At 36.7% G+C, this 19,165-nt stretch overlaps 1 protein-coding gene across 1 annotated transcript; it reads right to left on the bottom strand.

The window, feature by feature from the left end:
- Nucleotides 1–375: 375 nt before the first annotated feature.
- On the bottom strand, nt 376–11,744 carry SKA1 (spindle and kinetochore associated complex subunit 1). The gene is made up of 6 exons (XM_044657822.1): nt 11,657–11,744; nt 10,982–11,106; nt 8,373–8,464; nt 6,833–6,970; nt 1,628–1,797; nt 376–524 (listed from the first exon to the last, which is right to left on the bottom strand). The coding sequence occupies exons 1-6, from the start codon at nt 11,742–11,744 to the stop codon at nt 376–378; spliced, it is 762 nt and encodes a 253-aa protein (XP_044513757.1).
- Between the last annotated feature and the right edge of the window lie 7,421 nt (nt 11,745–19,165).

Here is a 19,165-nt window from a genome sequence, read left to right on the forward strand (position 1 = left end):
GAATAGGCCAACTCATTCAATTCATAAAATCTATAACTTTATCACTACCAAAAAGCTCTTTGGAGAAATAGTTCCACAGTTCTGATCCTTACAACACCATAACAATTCAAGACCCAAGCAGGAGAGACATTGGGTCAGATCATCAAGTAATGTATTGGTTAATACTCATCTAAGGAAATATCACTAAATAAACTGCTTTTAGGTAGTGGTAATTGTATTTATTTTTTACCTGACTAGCCTCCCTTATGACCAACAATCGTATATTCATTTTACTAAGTGCAGAATAAATTAAAGAAGCTAATGAAAACAAAAAGATATGAACTAAGAATTACAAAGCAGTCTATACAATATTGTCAATGAAAATGGCAAAGCCTATCAATTTATAACATAACGGACAAGTCCTCCTCCACGGACCTCTGAGAGCCGTCTGCAGTGCCTTAAAATGTTCAGTATCACATGAAACCGCTTGTCAACTTTCAAATTTGTGAACTCTTTTATATCAGCTTCTACTACAAAGTACTGGCCTGAAAAGAGATTAATTTGTAAAAGATTAACTTTACAGGTAAAAGTTAGTTACTAATACATAAAGTTGTAAATCTGTATTACAAATAACATTTTCTAACATAAGGTATCCAATTAGTACTTCTGCAATGTTAAAGACATTTTTTATCTACTAAAGTTGCATAACATTTAATGTGGCAATTCATTAATAAATATCTTAACTTTCCATCAGTGTACTCTGAACAATTCACTATTGTAATTCTGAAAATAAAAGATCTAGTGCTGGTCTTTAAGAGGCAATAGATTTAAGAATCCTCAAATCTAAAATAAACTTTACCTCCTAATTTCTCACCCAGTTGTACTACTTTTAAGAATTTTCTGACTTTTCCACCATGCCCTTGGGAAGCTCATTACTAGGAAAACTAAAATCATCCTACAAGATTCCATCAGCCTTGGTACTCCACCTCATCATAATATCCGGCTCTTCTGACTGGAAAATAGGGCCAAATTCTCCATTAAAGGAGGGAATTGAGCTAGAACATCTCCTTTCTCATCTGGCTGCACTACTTTGGAACTTCTCTGACTTCTCCACCAGGCTTCTATGTAAGCAGGTACCTTACACTCTTTCCTCTTGACCCCTGCAACTTTTCAGTTTCCTTTGTGTGTTTTCTTCCCCCATTAGAGTGTAAGCTCCTTCAAAGTAGGGACTATTATTTTTCCTATAGTATTTTTCTCTTCAGTGGTTAATGCCTTGGACATATGAAATGAGCTCAATATTTATAGATTATTGATTTTTGTATTTATAGTAAAACTTTCATCCCTTTTCCAATGCTTTATAGTGCTATGTCCCACAAGGCTACAGGGGTAGAATTTAAGCTCTAGCAGACTGTACTATATTGAGAAGACTCAGAGTATGGATGACACTGTCTATTGCCCATATATCAGCCTAAGATGGGAAACATTTATCACAATAGGTTGGTTATGATTTTTTGCCCACAGAAATTCATGAAAATATACAAAGATAGAGTTGTGATATGCATTAGCAGAAGAAGCCATGCTAGCATGCATCACAGATTCCTTAAGAAGTTACACTAACAATAGCTGGAATAGATGTTTTCTCACTTACCTTTGGTATCCTTTGTTTCATCTTGAATGAATCTGTGATACAGACTTCTGACAGAAGAATTCATAGATTTTGGGGGCAAATTTAGAATTCTATATTTACTAGCAACTGCCTTGTTGATTTCTTTAATAAAATCATTAATTTGACAGTATGTCAGGCGAGATTTCATATACCTAAAAACAATTACAGAGTTAAGAAAGTTCAAGTTAAGCTACCATAAACAATTGAAAAAGATTTTTTTAAATTTGGTTTTCTTTGAAAAATCTTTTACATTAGACCACTGGAGTTTAATAACATTAGAACTGATAATTTTCTCATTTCATATTAGTCTCGCTTCCCAAAATTCTTTCAAAACAAGCCTTATTCTCTGCCATTCTCAGATTAAATGGAGTTGGTAGCTTATCAGTTATCAGCTTCATTTAATCTGAAAGTTATCTGTGTTCCTACTTAATGTTTCTGTACATCAAATAGAAATAGTTCTCTTAACTTACAGGACACTGTGTTCAAAGCTTATTTTAAATATTATTGTTCTAAAGGGCAGATTAACCTGAATACAATAATTTGTTTCTTTATTAACAGTTGCTAAATGGTTGCTACCCACAAGCACCCAATCGTCTACATACATACAGCAATGGAAGATAAAGGTAAAAGAATGGTGCAAAAAAGACAAATGTTACTTAAGATGTTTAATGGTGTCCATTAATTAGAATTAGAAGAGCAGAAAAGAATCAAAGGTTAAGGCTCTTCTTTGCTCTCTAGATTTCCATTCCTTTAAGCATTCCATTGCTTTTTATCTTTTTTCATTTTAGCCTCTACTCATAAGCTAAATCATAATCCGACTTTTTTATGAGTCTTTTTCTAACCATCAAAGCTTGGTATATATACTCTTTAGTTCCAAACAAGAATGCTGTATATTATTTAGTAAATATAATAAAAGCAATTTACTGGTTTGCTCTTCATTTTTCTCTTCAAAAGATGTTTCATTACCTCTGATAAATTATAGAAACCAGATTCCCTGAACACACCTACTATTACCTGCCTGCTAAATTCTTTTAAATCTCCATGAATGCTATTCTTAATATTCCCAACACCTTCCAAATATCATAAATGCTACTAGTTCTCCTTCTGATTTCTCTTTTGTCTCAGCTTGGTTTATTAAAAGGAGAAACAAATGAAGAAGGAACTAAAACAAATAAAATATTTCTATTTCAATTTTACTCATTAAATGTGATGAAATTATTTTTATCTTCTAGAAAAGGTCCTGATACTAATTAGCCACCTGATCTTGAACAAGTCATTTGACCTTTTTAGGCCTGAGATTCCTAATTTGCAAAATTAAGTAAATGAACTAGATCAAATGTTCTTAACCTGTTTTTGTGTTACAGATCCCTTTGGCAATCTCATGAAGCTTATAAAAACCCCTTTCTTAGAATACTATTTTTAAATGTATAAAGTAAAATTATATAGGATTACAAAGGAAATCAATTATATTAAAATACAATTAAAAAAATTTTTTTAAAGTTCATGGACCCTAGGTTAAGAAACCTGAGATCTCCTGGGCCCTTTTTAGACAATGTTTATAGGACTCGAGATTATGGAAAAACTGAGGTTACTGAAAATATAAATGAACTAAATTTATAGAAAGATAACAAAATCACAAAATGCTCATAAAAAAGGAGTTCTAAGGATATCTGGTCCACACAAAAGAGGTATATTATAACTTTTGTGTTCATAGCTTTTCTTATTTAAATAAAAACCATATGATTTTTAAAATATAAAACTCAAAGAATCAACCATTTCACATTTTCAAAATGAAGATTTAAAGTCTTATTACTGTTGCTTCATAAAAACAAAATAGGAGGAAATACAGATGTAAAAACAAAAAAACTATTTAATAAAATTCAAAAGGCACCATTGTCCCAACATAAAGGTTAAATAAATGAGGTTATTTTTTAAAATGGTGAAATGAACTGGAAATGAGTCCCCATCACTTGGAAAATGGTCCAATGTCCAAACTGTGTTAAAAGGTTGCAAGTGAAACATTATTATGCCATAAGAAATGAAGAATGGGAAGTATTTAGAAAAACCCGGGAAGACCTGTATGAACTGATGGATTGAAATGAGCAGAACCAAGGAGAACAATTTAGAAGAAGCCCACACTTTTTTTTGTTAGTCATGTTCCACCTCTTTGTGATCCCATGGACCAAAGCACACCAGGCCCTTCTGTCTTCCATTAATTCCCAAAGTCTAAGCTCATGTTCCTTGCTTCCATGACACCATTTATCCTTTTCAACCTCTGCTATCCCCTTCTTTTCCTTTTCCCTTTAATCTTTCCCAACATCAAGGCCTTTTCCAGTGAGTCCTGTCTTCTTGACCCACTGTGGCCTGAATTACTTCTAAATATTGACTGATTCGATTTCCTTTCTGTTCAAGGGACTCTCAAAATTCTCCAGCAGCACAATCTGAGTAGATTCTGCAGTGCTCAACTTTCCTTATAGTTCAGTTTTCATAGACATATATTGCTACTGGAAAAACCATAGCTTTGGTTATACAAACTTTTGTCAACAAGGCTATATTTCTGCTTTTAAGCATACAATCAAGATTTACTATAGCTTTCCTTCAAAGAAGCAAGCTTCCTTTCATTTCATGGCTTCAGTCCCCATCTACAGTCATCTTTTGACCCAAGAATATGAAATCTGATACTACTTCCATTTCTTCTCCCTCTATTTGCCAAGAGATGGGTCTGATAGCCATAATCTTAGTTTCTTTTATGTTAAGCTTCAAAGAACTGTTACGTTCTCCTCTTTCAACCTCAACAAAATACTTCTTAATTCTTTTTCCCTTTCTATCATCAGGATGATATCTGATATTGTTGCTATCTCTCCCAGCAACCTTAATTCCAGCTTTTGATTTGTCCAGCTTGTCATTTCACATGATGTAACTTAAATAAGCTGATAATAAACAGTCTTGTCATAGTCTTTTTCCAATCTTAAATCAATCAGTTATAACCATGTTTGGCTCTTGACCACAGGTCAAGGTTCCTCAGGAGACAAATAAAATGATTTGGTACTTCCCCTTCTTTCAGAACTTCCCACATTTTTGTTGTAATTTTATTGTAATCTGCATAGTCAAAAGCTTTCAAGTAGTCAATGAAGTAGAAGTAGATACTTTTCTGGAGCTCCTTTGCTTTCTCCATAATCCAGGGAATGTTGGCAATTTGGTCTCCAATTCCTCCTTTTCAAAACCAGATTGCTCTTCCGTGCTGAATTTCAGGTCACATGTTATTACTAAAGTCTAGTTTGCAGAATCTGAAGCATAATTTGCTGACATGTAAAATGAGAGCAATTGTTGGGTAATATGAACATTCTTTGGCATTGCCCTTCTTTAGGACTGGGACATAAACTGATCTTTTCTAATCCTGTGGCAACCGTTTTTTCTAAATTTTGCTGGCATATTGAGTGTGGCATTTTAATGCATAATCTTTTAGAATTTTAAACAGTTCAACTGTAATTCTGTTGCCTCAACTAGGCCTTATTGTTAGCGATCTAAAGTCTATTTGACTTCTCCAGAATGTCTGGCTCTGGATCAGTAACTACACCATCATCGTTATCAGTGATGTGAAGAGCTTTCTCATATAGTTCTATAAATTCTTACCACTTCTTAATCTCTTCTACTTCTGTTAAGACCCTATCATTTTTCCTTTATCATGGTCATTTTTGCATGAAATGTTCCCCTCATGTCTTAATTTTCTTGAAGAGAACTTGTCTTTCCCATTCCATTGTTTTCTTCTATTTCTTTTCATTGCTCATTAAGCATTAAATATACTTATCCCTTGATATTTTCTGAATTCTGCACTCAGTTGGGTTTAACTTTCCCATTTGCTTTCCTTCTCTCCTCGGCTTATAAAGCCTCATCAGTCAGCCATTTTGCTTTCTTGTGTTTTGTTTTGTTTGGAAAGTTTTTTGTTGCTGCCTCCTAAACAATACTGTGAAACAGTCTATAGTTCTTCAGGCATTCTATCTACCAGATCTAATCTCTTAAATCAATTCCTCATTTCCACTTCATATTCATAAAGAATGTTAGTTACTTAGGACATACCTATGTAGTCTGATTTTTGTAATAAGCTCACAACCTGACCTATAGTCAGTTTCAGGTATTTTAACTGGCTATATAGAGCTTCTCCACCTTTAGCTGCAAAGTACATAATAAATCTGATTTCAATACTGATCAGCTGATGATGTCCATGTGCAGAATAGTCTTTTGAGCTGTTAAAAAAAGTATTTGCTATAATCAGTGAGTTATGTTGACAAAACTCTATTAGTATATGCCCTGCTACAGAGTTTGTACTCCAAGGCCAAACTTGACTATTATTCTAATTAACTTTTAATTTCCTACTTTAGTTTTCCAATCTCCTATAATGAATGTGGAATCTTTTGTGTGTGTGTATGTGTGTATGTGTGTGTGATTTCTCAAAGATGTTGGTTTTTAGCTAAAGTGTAGATTTATATTATCATGATGCTGAACAGTTAGTCTTAGATTCAAACACATATTATTCTTTCATTTTTGAGATTATATGCTCCAGTATTGTTTTTCTCACTCTTTTATTACCTATGAGGGCTATCTAAAATATAAAGGAAAGATTCTGGAATGCTATACATAAATCATGCTTTCCACTCTTGAAAAATCTAGGTGAAGCCTATGAATTTTTCTCAGATTTATTTTTACATACAAAATATAGAGGATTAAAAAGGAATCAATTATAACAAAAGCTGAAAAATACTTTTTAAAAAAACTCATTCCCCAAATCAAGAATATCTGGCTTAGAAGTATACTTTCAGATGTGGCCAATTATGTTGATATGTTTTTCATCATTAAATACATTTGTAAAAAGGAGAAGCTTCTATATGAAAGAGATGGTTGTTAGTGGAAAGTATTAAGGGACACAAATAGGAAAACTTTGTTATAACTTTATTAAATTTAATATACACTAAAAAAACTCTAGATTCACATTTTCATATATAATTCTCATTTTTGTTCTTTTCAGATTTTCTTGTTAATCAAGTTCATAAAAAAAAGAAAAATTTATAATATTTAAGCAATGTGAGTCCAGCAAAGATTACACTCAATATAATCAAATGTATAACTAAGTCAATAATAAATAATTCCTTTATTAAAGAAAGCATTAAGTAAAAAGCCTTACATACTTACCCAGACACATTATTGAATTCATCAGATGTTATTAGTAAAATTTCTTTAATTGGTTTTTGCTCTTTTGGGGGTTTCTTTGAGTGTTCAGATGCTGTAATTTTAACTTGCTCTTCAGGATTAACATTTGGTTCCACCACACTATCAAATGAGGGCAGAAGGCATATATACAAATCATCATAAATCAGCAGCATTCTATAAAGTTTACAAAAGGATACTCACAGATAAATATAACAGGAATGAATTCTTTTTTGTATAACAAAATCCAAAAATATTGTTACATGTATGTTTTTCTATTCCTGTGGCTTTCCTAAAATCAAGAAAGTAATCATACAGGAAGTGGCATTTCAGCTGATGCTTAATACTAGAGATTCCAGGAGGTAGAAGTGAGAAGGAAGTGGGGACAGCCTGTACAAAGGCAGAGACAGAAAGTGAAATATTACATATGAACAAAGCAAGCAGATGAGTTTGGCTGAACCACAGTATGTGTGGGAATAAAGTAGAATAACTGGAAAGATATGATAGACCCATATCATGACTTATTTTTTAAAACCCTTACCTTCCATCTTAGAATCAATACTGAGTATTGGTTCCAAGGCAGAAGAGTGGTAAAGGCTAGGCAGGTACTTGCCCAGGGACTCACAGCTAGGAAGAAGTGACTGAGGCCAGATTTGAACCTAGGGCCTTCCATCTCCAGGCCTGGCTCTCAATCCACTGAGACACTCAGTTTGCCCCATGAAACACTTTAAATGACAAAGAGAGGTAATTTTACTTTTTCTCTAAGGCAAAAGAGTTATTGAAGATTACCAAACAGGCATATTATTTCATTAGACAAGTGCTTTAGGAATATCAAGTTGCCAGCTATCTGGAGGATGAATTAGAAAGAGTAGGAGCTAGAGGCAGGGAAACCAAACTGATAGTTGAAATAGTATAGGCAAGAAGTTGTGAGAGTTTGACCACGAGTGGTGGTCATAGTGAATGAAGAGACAAGAATAGATGTGAGAGATATTGTAAAGGTGGTATTTTCAAGATCTTATAACTGATTACATAATAGGAAAAAGAAAGTTGAGAATGACTCAGGTTACAAAGCTGGATGAGTAGGAAGATGGTAGTCCCCTCAAAAGAGACAGGGAAGTTATGAAGAGAGATGAGTTTTGGAAGAAGAAAACAAATTCTGTTTCGGATATGTTAAATTTAAGATGCCAATGGGATACCAAATAGAAATTTCAAGCAGGCAGTAATGTGGTTCAGAAGTGCAGGAGATGAAATATAGGAAGAGAGGGTGATCGATAGCATCAAACACTGAAAAGAGATCAAGGAAGTAAAGGATTTAGAAAAGATCAATTTCTTTTGTAATTAAACAATTCTTGGAATATTGGCAAAAGCAGTTTCACTTGATAGTTGGGTAAAAAATTATATTGAAGAGTTTAAGAAGTAAGAAAATTCAGGCAAAGAGTTAGCTCCAAGCTCTTAAGAGTGTTTCTTATTTTACATTTTAAAATACCAGCTAATAAGAATTCTCAATAAGTAGAAATGTACTTACCAGCTTTGGATTACTTTGGGCAAATGGGGAGGAATATTTTCCTTAAGGTCATGTATTTCTTTGTAGTTTCCATCAAGGGATTCTTGTAACTCCTATAGCAAATCAAGTTCTACATCTTTGTATTTAAAAAGTTATTTAAAGCAGTATTTTACAAGTATTTGCTATAATTTTAAAAAATATTAGTTTTTTTTTTTAAATCCTGGGACTCCATTCTAGGAGCATAGGGCCACAACCAGTAGGCAATGGGTCACACAGTCGCTCAGGTTCACCCAGCTGGGAAGTGTCTTGGCCCGGATTTGAACCTAGGACCTTTCGTCTCTAGGCCTGGCTCTCAATCCACTGAGCTAGCCCAGCTGCCCCTACTTTAGGTTGCAGTTTCTTTAGCAGATGTAGTTTTTACAGGGTGGGGTTGCTAGCCCCACACCCAACCCTCCTCCTTTTTCACCCGGGCTAGGGACTGTCCTTGGCCCAGGAGTGGTAAGGGTGGGCAATAGGGGTCAAGTGACTTGCCCAAGGTCACACAGCTGGAAGTGTCAGTGGCCGGACTTGAACCTAGGACCTCCAGTCTCTAGGCCTGGCTCTCAATCCACTGAGCCACCCAGCTGCCCCAATATTACAGTAGTTAGAATATTAATGTATTACCATGGGGCCTGAATTTTTAGAAAGCTGAATTATTAGTAATGTATTGAATATGACCACCTGAGATAATTTTGCATTCTGAAAAAAATCATAGAATTGCATTTTATCTTTCCCCACTGGATTTTTCATAAAGCATACCCTGTCATTACATGACAGCAAGTCATTTTAAAAACTGAGTATTTTTTCAAACCTAAAACTTTTAAAATTTATCAGTAGAAAAAAATATATCTGGGCATCAAGCATTTGCCAACACTACTCATATCTGCCAGTATCACAGTACTAACATGTCAGAATCTTAAGAGGTAAAGAAATTCTTAAAAACTCATATTTAAGGTTCACAAAGTGCTTTTCTAAAAATAATGCTGAGATAAGTAGTGTAAGCATTTTTCTCATGTTTTACAGATGAGGAAAATGAGGTTAAGTTAAATGACTTACCCTTGGTCAAAGAACTATTAAAGAAATGCCAGGACAAGGATTCACCCTTTAAGACCTAATACCATATCCGGTGCTATTTAATTTTTTTATAATTGCTTAACTATATTCATTCTTTTATGTTTACTTAACTTGCTTTATGTCTTATGACTGTGGCCTCAAGTTCATTTATAAAGAAAATATACTGCTTTTTTGGATTCATGTCATTTATCTCCCAAAAACAAGGGCAGAATTTTCATATAGGTATTTAATGCCAAGTTCAACATTTCCCATCTAAGATCTAGACTTTAACCTACACATTATTGGCCTAAGGTGTCTTTAAACTATTAAGGTCAGAAAAATTGAGACCACTAACCCAGACAGCTATTTCAAACCACTTACTATGTATAAAGCACTATTAGGTACACAATAGTTTTCTCCTAAAGAGATCAATAAACTTCACAAATGTTTCATTTAATCTCATTAACAATCCTATGAGGCAGGCACTATTATGCCTGTTTCCATAATCTAAGAATCTCAGTAAAGACACTTTTCCTGGCTAAATTAAGTCAATTTAATTCCAATTCACTTATTTTCCTGAAGAGGAAAAAGATTCAAAAGAATCAAATGATACTGCCAGTAAGTGAAAGAAATGAGAATAGAACCTTTCTCTCCCAAGTCCCTGCCTCTTCCCATTTTTCTAGGTGCTAATTTATCTGTTTAAACTATTTTACCTTCCAGAAAGTTAACAGAGAAGTCATTTACTAGAAAAATCAAAAAGTCCTTAAAAGCACAAAATATAAAAGTGCGAAATAAAAAAAAAAAAAGTGCTTTCTAGCCCATAAGCAGAACAAGAAATAGAATTTAGAAGCCCTTTGCCCTCTGCTTTCAGGTTCTATCACCTGTCCTGATAGCAAGCAAAAGAAAAAGAGACCACTTTTCACAGAAATTGAAAATGTATATATCCCATTCCCTTAAATATAATTCAAAAATAGAGGTAATCTTTTTCCTTTTTCTATTTTTGCTTTTTTCATTAGGGCAGAGAATATATTTCTAGATATAGGAAAGGGAAGCCTTTATTTACTGCAGGGTCTAGAAGATCAGTCTTTAATGAAGCTCAATATTAAGTGAGGGTGGTGGGCTTGAACTCTGATACATTCTTTTGTCAGAGAGATTGCAATAAAAGAGAAACATGGGATTTTTTTTTAAACTTTGTTTTCTATATTCCCCAACCTGTTTGCCTTTTTCCATGTTTCCCTGACAGACAACCATGAACAATGATTGATGGACATTTAAGGAGAAAAGTGGAATGGAGATAGGATAGGGAAAGGTGCTGATAAGTGGGAAAGAAGTCATTAAATTGAAAATCCTTGACCACTAGGTGACCATGGATAGTCATGACATTACTCTAGGTCTCAGATTCCTCACTAGTAAAATGAGTGAATAGGACTAATTATGGTCTCTTAAAATTATAACATTTCATAGGGGGTTTTTGCCTTTCCAAACTAAGTTAGGCTCTGTTAAAGTTTATCTTCACAAGTGACAAAAATTTTGGTTACCCTAAGTGAATTCCTGACATGTTCTTGATATTGAACCTCCAACTCCAACTTGTTTAAAAGGTCATTTAGAAGAGTTATTTCATGCCCAATTTTCCGAAATACAGTCTTTAAGGCTGGATCATGTCCTGTTGAACATAAAGGTAAAATGCAAGTAAGAGACTGGAAAACATCTCTAGAACAATCATTTTAAAGAAGTGTAATAATCACATATAATGATAACTCTCCAATACAAGAATTGGGAAAAGCTTAGGGAAAATGTACTTTTTATCTCTCTAGTTTCAACAACTACCACCTTATCTTACATAAATTTAAAAAGTTTGTTGAACTGAAATTTTTATTTCTCTCTCTAAACCTCCATTACATTTTAGAACAAGAAATGCAATCTATTTGAGGGTTATTGGAAGTATACCTTGTGTTCTTTGGTGAAAAGGGTAAGCAAGTAAATATATTAAGAATAATGTTCATCTTAATTGATATTCCTAGTTTCTTAGATTCAGGTTCAAAATATTGAGGGGGGAAAAGAATCCGTTGTATACAATTTTCTGGTTAAAGTGAATTACATTTTCTAACGATATTTAAGATATAAATATTTATATATATCATACAAATGTCTTCTTAGAATAAATTCATCTTTTGCCAGGAAAATTAATTCGACCAAGTATTCCACAAACTTACCTATGTTTTTTAATTGCAGAATTTTCTTAACACAAGAGATTTTTTCATTGATATGAGAGCATAAGTCTTCCAGCTCTGCAGCAGCCATCCTTTGTTTCGTTGAGGGAAAATGCTATCTAGATCTATATACATATATGTGTTTCCCTAGAGGAGAAATTAAAATTTGACATGTTACTATCTGGATATGGGCACACAAACGACAATTGACTCTTTCCAGACAGTTCTCAAAGATCAGCCAATGAGCAGAAAACTTAAGGGTATTAATTAGCTGGTGAAAGTCACCAAACCAGTTTTTGCTCGGCTTTTCCCCGCCCCCGCCCTTTCCAGGCTTCTCCTAAGGCCAGGTCAGACCCCTCCTCTCTGAGCAGGATCCACTGGTTCCGCAGCCGACCCGGCCCAGGGAGACCAGCGGGGTTAGTTTAGGGATGAGGGGGCACAAACCACCCCGGGTTACAAAGCTCAGGGCCTCGGGCAGGGTCACGCGCCGGTCACGGGGGCTCCACCTCTGGGGCTCGTGGCCAGCAGCTGCGCGAAGGCAGAGGAACTAAAACTGAGCTCAGTTCGACGAACCAGAGGAACCGCGAGCTAACGGTCACTCGCCCACAAACCGCTCTACCCCAGCCCCCCGCGCCCCGCGCAGACCCGCCCACATTCCAGCCAATCACCTGTGACCCCCACTCCTACTCCTGGAGTCCAGAGCCCGCTAACTCACCGGGCCGTATAGCCTTGAAGTCTCCGCATTGGAAATAGTTGCAAGGGAGCCTCGGCGCGCGACCAATTCAAACTGCGCGCCCTCAACCGCGCAGGGCGCAGGCGCAGACACGACCTCGCGAGAGGCGCGAGCGGATAGCCGGGAGCGCACTCGCACTTCTGCGCGTGCCCAACTTGGAGAGGTTTCAGTCTCTGGGTGGGGGAGTGAATGAAAGAGGGAAGGAGAGGTGGTTTTTTTGTTTTTGTTTTGTTACTGTGTATTGACTCCTAGGCAGAAGAGCGGTAAGGGTAGGCAATGGGGGTCAAGTGACTTGCCCAGGGCCACACAGCTGGGAAGTGTCTGAGGTTAGATTTGAACCTAGGACCTCCAGTCTCTAGGCCTGACTCTCAATCCACCGAGCTACCCAGCTGCCCCCAGGAGAGGTGGTTTTAGCAGAAGCCGTGAAGTCCTCCTCCCCACCTCCTCCCTTGGAGCCGCTCAATGTTTATTTTCCCCATTCTGACTTTTGAGTACTTGAAACAGGCAAACTGGGGCAGCATTTATAGTTTGCAGGAGATGGAGGCTTTGTGCAGAACGTCCCTTTTGGGTTGGCTTCCCTCAGGACCCAGCTACACTCTTCTACGGGAAACCTTTACTGAATCCCTTTGCAATACTAGTCCTCTGTTGATTAAGCCCCATTATCATGTTTGTATGCAGTGTTTGCATATTGTTTCCCCAATTAGGTGGTGAGCTCCTTGAGAGCAGGTCCTGTCTTTTATATGTAACCTCATTGCTTAGCATAGAATGATTAATAAATGCTTTCTGGGGCCTGCTAAGTGGTTCAGTGGGAAAAGCCCCAGGTTTAGAGACCAGAGGTCCAGGGTTCAAGTCTAGCCTCAAGACACTTTGGCTGTGTCACCCAGGACAAGTCATTTGAACCCAATCACTATCCTTTACCATTCTTCTGCCTTGGAACCATATCTATGCTATGAGGGAAGGTAATGATTAAAAAAATTAATGCTTATTGCTATAGCTGCATGCAAGGCCCCCTCCCATCCTCCCACCACTAGGCAGTGTTTCCCAAACCCATTAACCACCTTGTTAAAAGAAAAATTCTTCCATTTTTGGGCATTTACCCTAATTAATGAGGGAAAACAGGGTAGAAATTAAAACAAGCTTGTTAAAAAATACATCAAAGTAGCTATGTGTTGACTGGAAATCAGTGAGCTTTTCAGATTGGGCCAGCTTTTTATAATATAGTTTTCATAATGAGATAAAGATAATTCTGACAGGTACACATCAGCAAAAGAAGTTGGACTTTTGCAGCTCATTCCCTCCCAAATTTGTGACACTTGGCACAAATAGGGTTATTCAACCAATCCTCCAAAGGTGGGCATGTGCTAGACGAAGTGATGCCTCTCCTACTCCCCACCCAGTCCGGATAGATATGGGAACACAATGCATCACTGATCCCAGATTACTTTCAATAAATACTCTTGTATCCTCAGCCTCCTCCCCAAACTGTGGCCCTACCTCGCCCCCAGGGTCATTACTTATCTCCCCAAATCAGAAAATTTTGGAGCCTCAAGCAAGAGTGTTCTGAGGTACAAATGAGCTGATAGACAATAATCCATAAATATCTTTTGGTGTGCCAGGTTCAGTGCTCTAAGGGCAGGGGATACAAACATGAAAAAAGACAACCCTCAAGGAGTTTGCATTCTAAGGGTTTGGGGTGTGGGGGGTGGAAAAAGGGACAAAAGGTAAGTAAAAAGACTTGAGGGTGGTGGGAGAAGACAGAAGAAGGAATTTCATTCAGGACATGGTTGAAAAGTCAGAAAAGTCCCAATAGTTGTCAGATGAGAAATGTTCTGATCAGAGGTCTCTCCTTAAGGGAGGTCTGACATTTATGTCCAAACCCTCCAACCAGAGACAAAAGGTAGTGGGTGAGGTAGAGTCTCAAGGATGATGATATCTTACAAGATGAGGCTATTCCAAAATAAGCTTTTGTTAACTTAGAAAAAACGCAGAACTATTCAATAGTCATAAAACCACTCTTTAATCATGGGAAAGGGGGATGAGGGCTACTTGGCCTCTTATGCAGAACTCCGCCTTGTGCAGAGTCTAAATGAACACTGCTTCGCTCGATCCCCCAGGGAGTGCTAGTGTTCTCATAGGAACAAAGGAAATTGGGGAACTTGTATACCATTTGGGAAGATCCAGGGGCTGGGAAAGATGATTGACTTTATACTGAGGGGATACAATCAAGCTAGAGAAAGGGATCATAGCTAGAGGCAAGGGTGTAAGGGAAGGGGCTGCTAACTATGGATACTAAAGGATGGTCCCTGCCCAAGTGTGTCTTCCCGGGAAAGGGTCTCTGATACAATGAGAAGACTACCTAAGACAAAAGGGTATTTAGCATTTACCCTGGGGTCCATTATTCAGTCTGCCACTGCTAGCCTGAGATTCCCTTCAGGGTGGATTCTCACAGGAACTGGGAACAAGCACAAGCTTTTGGGGTCTCCAACCTACAAACTATTTCTAAACTTGGAGTTCATCAGATCTCACTAAGCTACAAGTTTGGGAACTCTAGATTCCATGTCCACACTTTCCTGTGGAAAAGTCAAAGTAAGTCTCAGATTAGTACAGTCAGTAGAGAAATTTGTAAAGCACTTTGCAAATCTTAAAAGGTTATATAAATGCCAGGTATATCTGCTGCTGCTGATAATGATGCCAACATTCATCTGGCCTCCAGTCTGGTGATGACCTCACTCCTTTCTACAGCAATTCTGATAAACTCAAGTTGTGTTTACAGAGCAATATAAGGGTGTGCTGGTAATGAACAACTGGGCTCTCTAGGGGTTAAAAAAAATGTGTACACCTACTTTTAAATTTAATCTGCATTATTAACACTTTCTTATATCTGGACAAGAAACAAAACAATAAATCAAGTGCTAATCTGTAGCTATAGCTTCTTAAGTTATAAATACACTGAAAATTTTAGGGCTCTTGTAGGATCTTGTAGGACTGACTTCAACACGACCTGTTATAAAGAATCTCAAAGACCATCAGCTTCCAACTATAGGAATTACTAGGAATTCCCTCTTCTGGAACAATGTGTCATTTGCATATTCTTTGTTTTAAATTATTTTTATTCACTTACAAAAATAGGTAAAAAATTTTTAAACATTTGTAAAAATTTTGCATTCCAAATTCTCTCCCTCCTATCTCCCTTGAGTTGACAAATAATTTATTTCAATTATATATGATTGTCGATGTGGAATCTAGAGACCCCAAACTTGTGGCCTAGTGAGATCTGATGAATCCCAAGTTTTAGGAATAGCTTGTAAATCAGAGCACCCCAAAGCTTGTGCTTGTTCCCCATTCCCTGATCCCATGAGAATCCACCCTGAAGGGAATCTCAGACTAGCAGTTGCAGAGGGAATAATGGACCCTAGGATAAATGCTAAATATCCTTTTGTCTTAGGTAGTCTTCCCATTGTATCAGAGACCCTTTCCCAGGAAGACACACCTGGGCAGGGACCATCCTTTAGTATCCATAGTAAGCAGCCCCTTCCCTTACACCCTAGGCTCTGGCTAAGATTCCTTTCCCAAGCTTGATTGTATCCTATCAGTATGATCATGTCAATCATCTTTCCCAACCCCTGGATCTTCCCAAATGGTATATAAGTTCCCCAATTTCTTTTGTTCCTAGGAGTCTTCATCTAGTCTGATGGCACTCCCCGGGGTCAGGGACCAGAGCAAGCAGAGTTCAATCCTAGACTCTGCATAAGGCAGTGGAGGCCTAATCAGCCCTGTTCCTCCTTGTCCTTAATTAAAGAGTGGCTTTTATGACTATTTAATAGTTCTGTGTTTTTTCTAAGTTAACATGATCATGCAAGACAAAACTCCATGTTAGCTATATTGCCAAAGAAAACACAAACAAAAAACCAATAATATTAAAAGTGTTTTTTTGTTTTTTTTAAGTCTGCTCCAACCAGCATTGAGTCTCTTAAGTTCTCTCTCTGGAGGTGAATAGCGTTTTTCATCATTGGTCCTTTGGAATTGTCTTGGATCGTTGTCTTGATCAGAATAGCTAAATCTTTCACAGTTGATCATCCTTAAAATATTGCTGTTTCTTCTGTTCACTTCATTTTTCATTATTTTATAAACTAAATTATCACCTTGAAGTACTGGTCAAAAGGATAAAGACTCCATCACTAGAAGAGTTCATTAAAGTTCCCTTGCCAAATTTTCTCCCAAAGAGTTCCTTAGTATATTCTCTCCTTTCCTTACATTATAGAATCTAAAACAACAACAATAGAGAGAACAAAAATTAAAGATCATCACAAAAGCATTATTTTGGCCCAGTTTGAAAAACCCTGAGGGCATCAAAGAAAAATGATCTACTTGTGGTAAAGCCTTCTTAGAAAACTGAGAACTATTTTGTCCAGCAGGAGATAGTTCCTTATATAAGCACAGGTCTTACTAATGGACTAGATTTAGGATGTCTCAGTGAGACATTTATTTTCCTTTACCACTATTCCAAATAACGAAATGACAGCATTATTTGAATTTCCATTAGGCTTTCTGCGTCTATCAGGATGTATGGGTTGTTTGAGGAGGACTTGCACCTTTGACTTTGAGGGCTTGCAACACCCTTTTCAGGTCAGCTGATCCCCCTTTTGTGTCCACTTTTCATCCAACTCTTTTGTGATTCCAAGAAGCTATAACATACCTAGCAGCCACACCATGGTAAAACTATCTGGAAAAAGAGACTTTATTTGGAGAAAACAGCAGACAGCAAGAAAGCAGGGTTGGGGTGTCAAGGCAAAGGGGAAGGGAAGGAATAGGAATTCTGCCCACGCAAGCTGCTTTCTTAGGGCAAAAATGTCCTCTCTCCTACCAGACTTTCATAATAATCCTGACACAAGAGTCTCCTTCCCTCTGGCCAATCCCACAAAAGAGGGTGGGAGGGAGGGGTGTTGTAATGTTTCAAATCTTGAGAGTGCAATTTTTAAAAAATTTAATTAAATTAGAATATTTTCCCATGGCTACATGGTTCATGTTCTTTTCCTCCCCCCCTCCCTCCCTCCTCCTGGAGCCAATGAGCAATTCCACTGAGTTTTACATGTATCATTGTTCAAAACCTATTTTCATATTGTTAATATTTGCAATAGAGTGCTCATTTAATGTCAACATCCCCAGTCATATCCCCATTGAACCATGTGATCAATTATGTTTTCCTTCTGCATTTCTACTCCCACTTTCTCTGGATGTGGATAGTGTTCTTTCTTATAAGGTCCTCAGAATTGTCCTGGATCATTGCATTGCTGCTAGTAGAAAAGTCTGTTACATTTGATTGTGACACAGTATCTAAGTCTTTGTATACAACATTCTCCTAGTTCTGCTCCTTTCACTCTACATCAAATCCTGGAGGTTTTTCCAGTTCACATGGAATTCCTCCATTTCTTTATTCCTCTTAGCACAATAGTATTCCAAGAGGGAGCATCTTGCAGGAAGCCTAAATACCTTTCTGTGTATTTTTTTAAACTCTTCTAAAACTTAACTTTTTTAATTCTTCAGCTTATTTTACTCTACTTCTCCACCAGAATGATTTTAATTCTTGGTGACATTTTAGACCAAAAAAAAAAAAAAAAAAAAAAAAAAAGGTTTTCATCTTCAGTACAGAGGGTTTGTGTTTTTTTCTGGGCTCCTTTGCCACTTTTTGAAATGATGGCAGTAATAAGCTTTGTTAAAAATATGTCAGCCAAGGTTGAAAGATTTGCTACGTCTGTAGAACTTGTGACAAGTATTCATGAGTTCATAGGTTTTTTAAAATATCACATGCATTGGAGATAATAGTCCATAGAAAAGTGGACACTGTTTTGGGGAACACATTGAATTTCTGAATTTTTATTATTGATTTTCCTTTTATTTTTCTAATAGAATATTTTATTTTTTTCCCTTTTTCTTATTTCTTGTACTTAAAGTACATATAAACAATATTAATTTTTGATTCTGCTTTGATATAAGTTAAAAAAATGTATTTGTTCTAATAGTAATTCATACCCAAAAGCTTTAGTCTATGGAAACTTGCCATTTATTGATAAATGTTATGGGACTGTGATTAATGTTTCTGCCTGATTTCAGGAGAAGGGAACAAAAGAGCCACTATTCAGTGCCAAGAACCACAAGATCAAGAAGACCAACCAATCCCGATGGGATTGATGAGAAGCTGCACAGTCCCTAGAAGCACACAGGTCAAAAGACGAAACTAGTCCAGGTAGGATTATTGAATTTCTAACACCAATATGAAAGGACTTGAACCTAGTGTGAGACTCGAGTTTTGCAGTACTTGACATATGTTAAGACGCAGGACTCCTTGAACTTCTTGTAAAATACTTTCAATCAAGTACCTAAAAATTGGCTGTTCTGGCTCCCCTATCCCTACCACACAGATACCACAATTTGTTCAGCCATTCCCCAATCAATGGACACCCTCATCATTTTCCAGTTTTTTGCCACTACAAAGAGTGTGGCTATAAATATTTTTGTGCACGAATTTTTCCCTATTATTTGAGTGAGTAATTTTCAACATTATGTACCCCTAAATGCCCCTGTGATAAAAAACCAGTGACTATCGTGGGGTTTTCAGCCTAGAACAGTAAAAATATAATTGAAACTCAGTGTTCTTTCTTATCTTGCTAGCAATCTTATACTAGCTAGCAAGTTTCCTATAGATAAACTTTTCTCAAGGTTTTTGAAAATAGGTCAGGAAAACTAAAAATTTTGAGGTGGAGGGATAGTTTTAATCTAAG

This window comes from Gracilinanus agilis, chromosome 1 (assembly GCF_016433145.1).
Source record: "Gracilinanus agilis isolate LMUSP501 chromosome 1, AgileGrace, whole genome shotgun sequence".
Taxonomy (NCBI): Eukaryota; Metazoa; Chordata; class Mammalia; order Didelphimorphia; family Didelphidae; genus Gracilinanus; species Gracilinanus agilis.

Excerpts from the sequence above, each read along its gene's own strand:
- SKA1 (XM_044657822.1), bottom strand. The coding sequence starts at position 11,744 with ATGGCTGCTGCAGAGCTGGAAGACTTATGCTCTCATATCAATGAAAAA. Across the intron at positions 11,107-11,656 it reads TCTGCAATTAAAAAACATAG|GACATGATCCAGCCTTAAAG; the intron begins GTAAGTTTGTGG and ends TATGTTCAACAG. Across the intron at positions 525-1,627 it reads TGAAACAAAGGATACCAAAG|GCCAGTACTTTGTAGTAGAA; the intron begins GTAAGTGAGAAA and ends ATCTCTTTTCAG.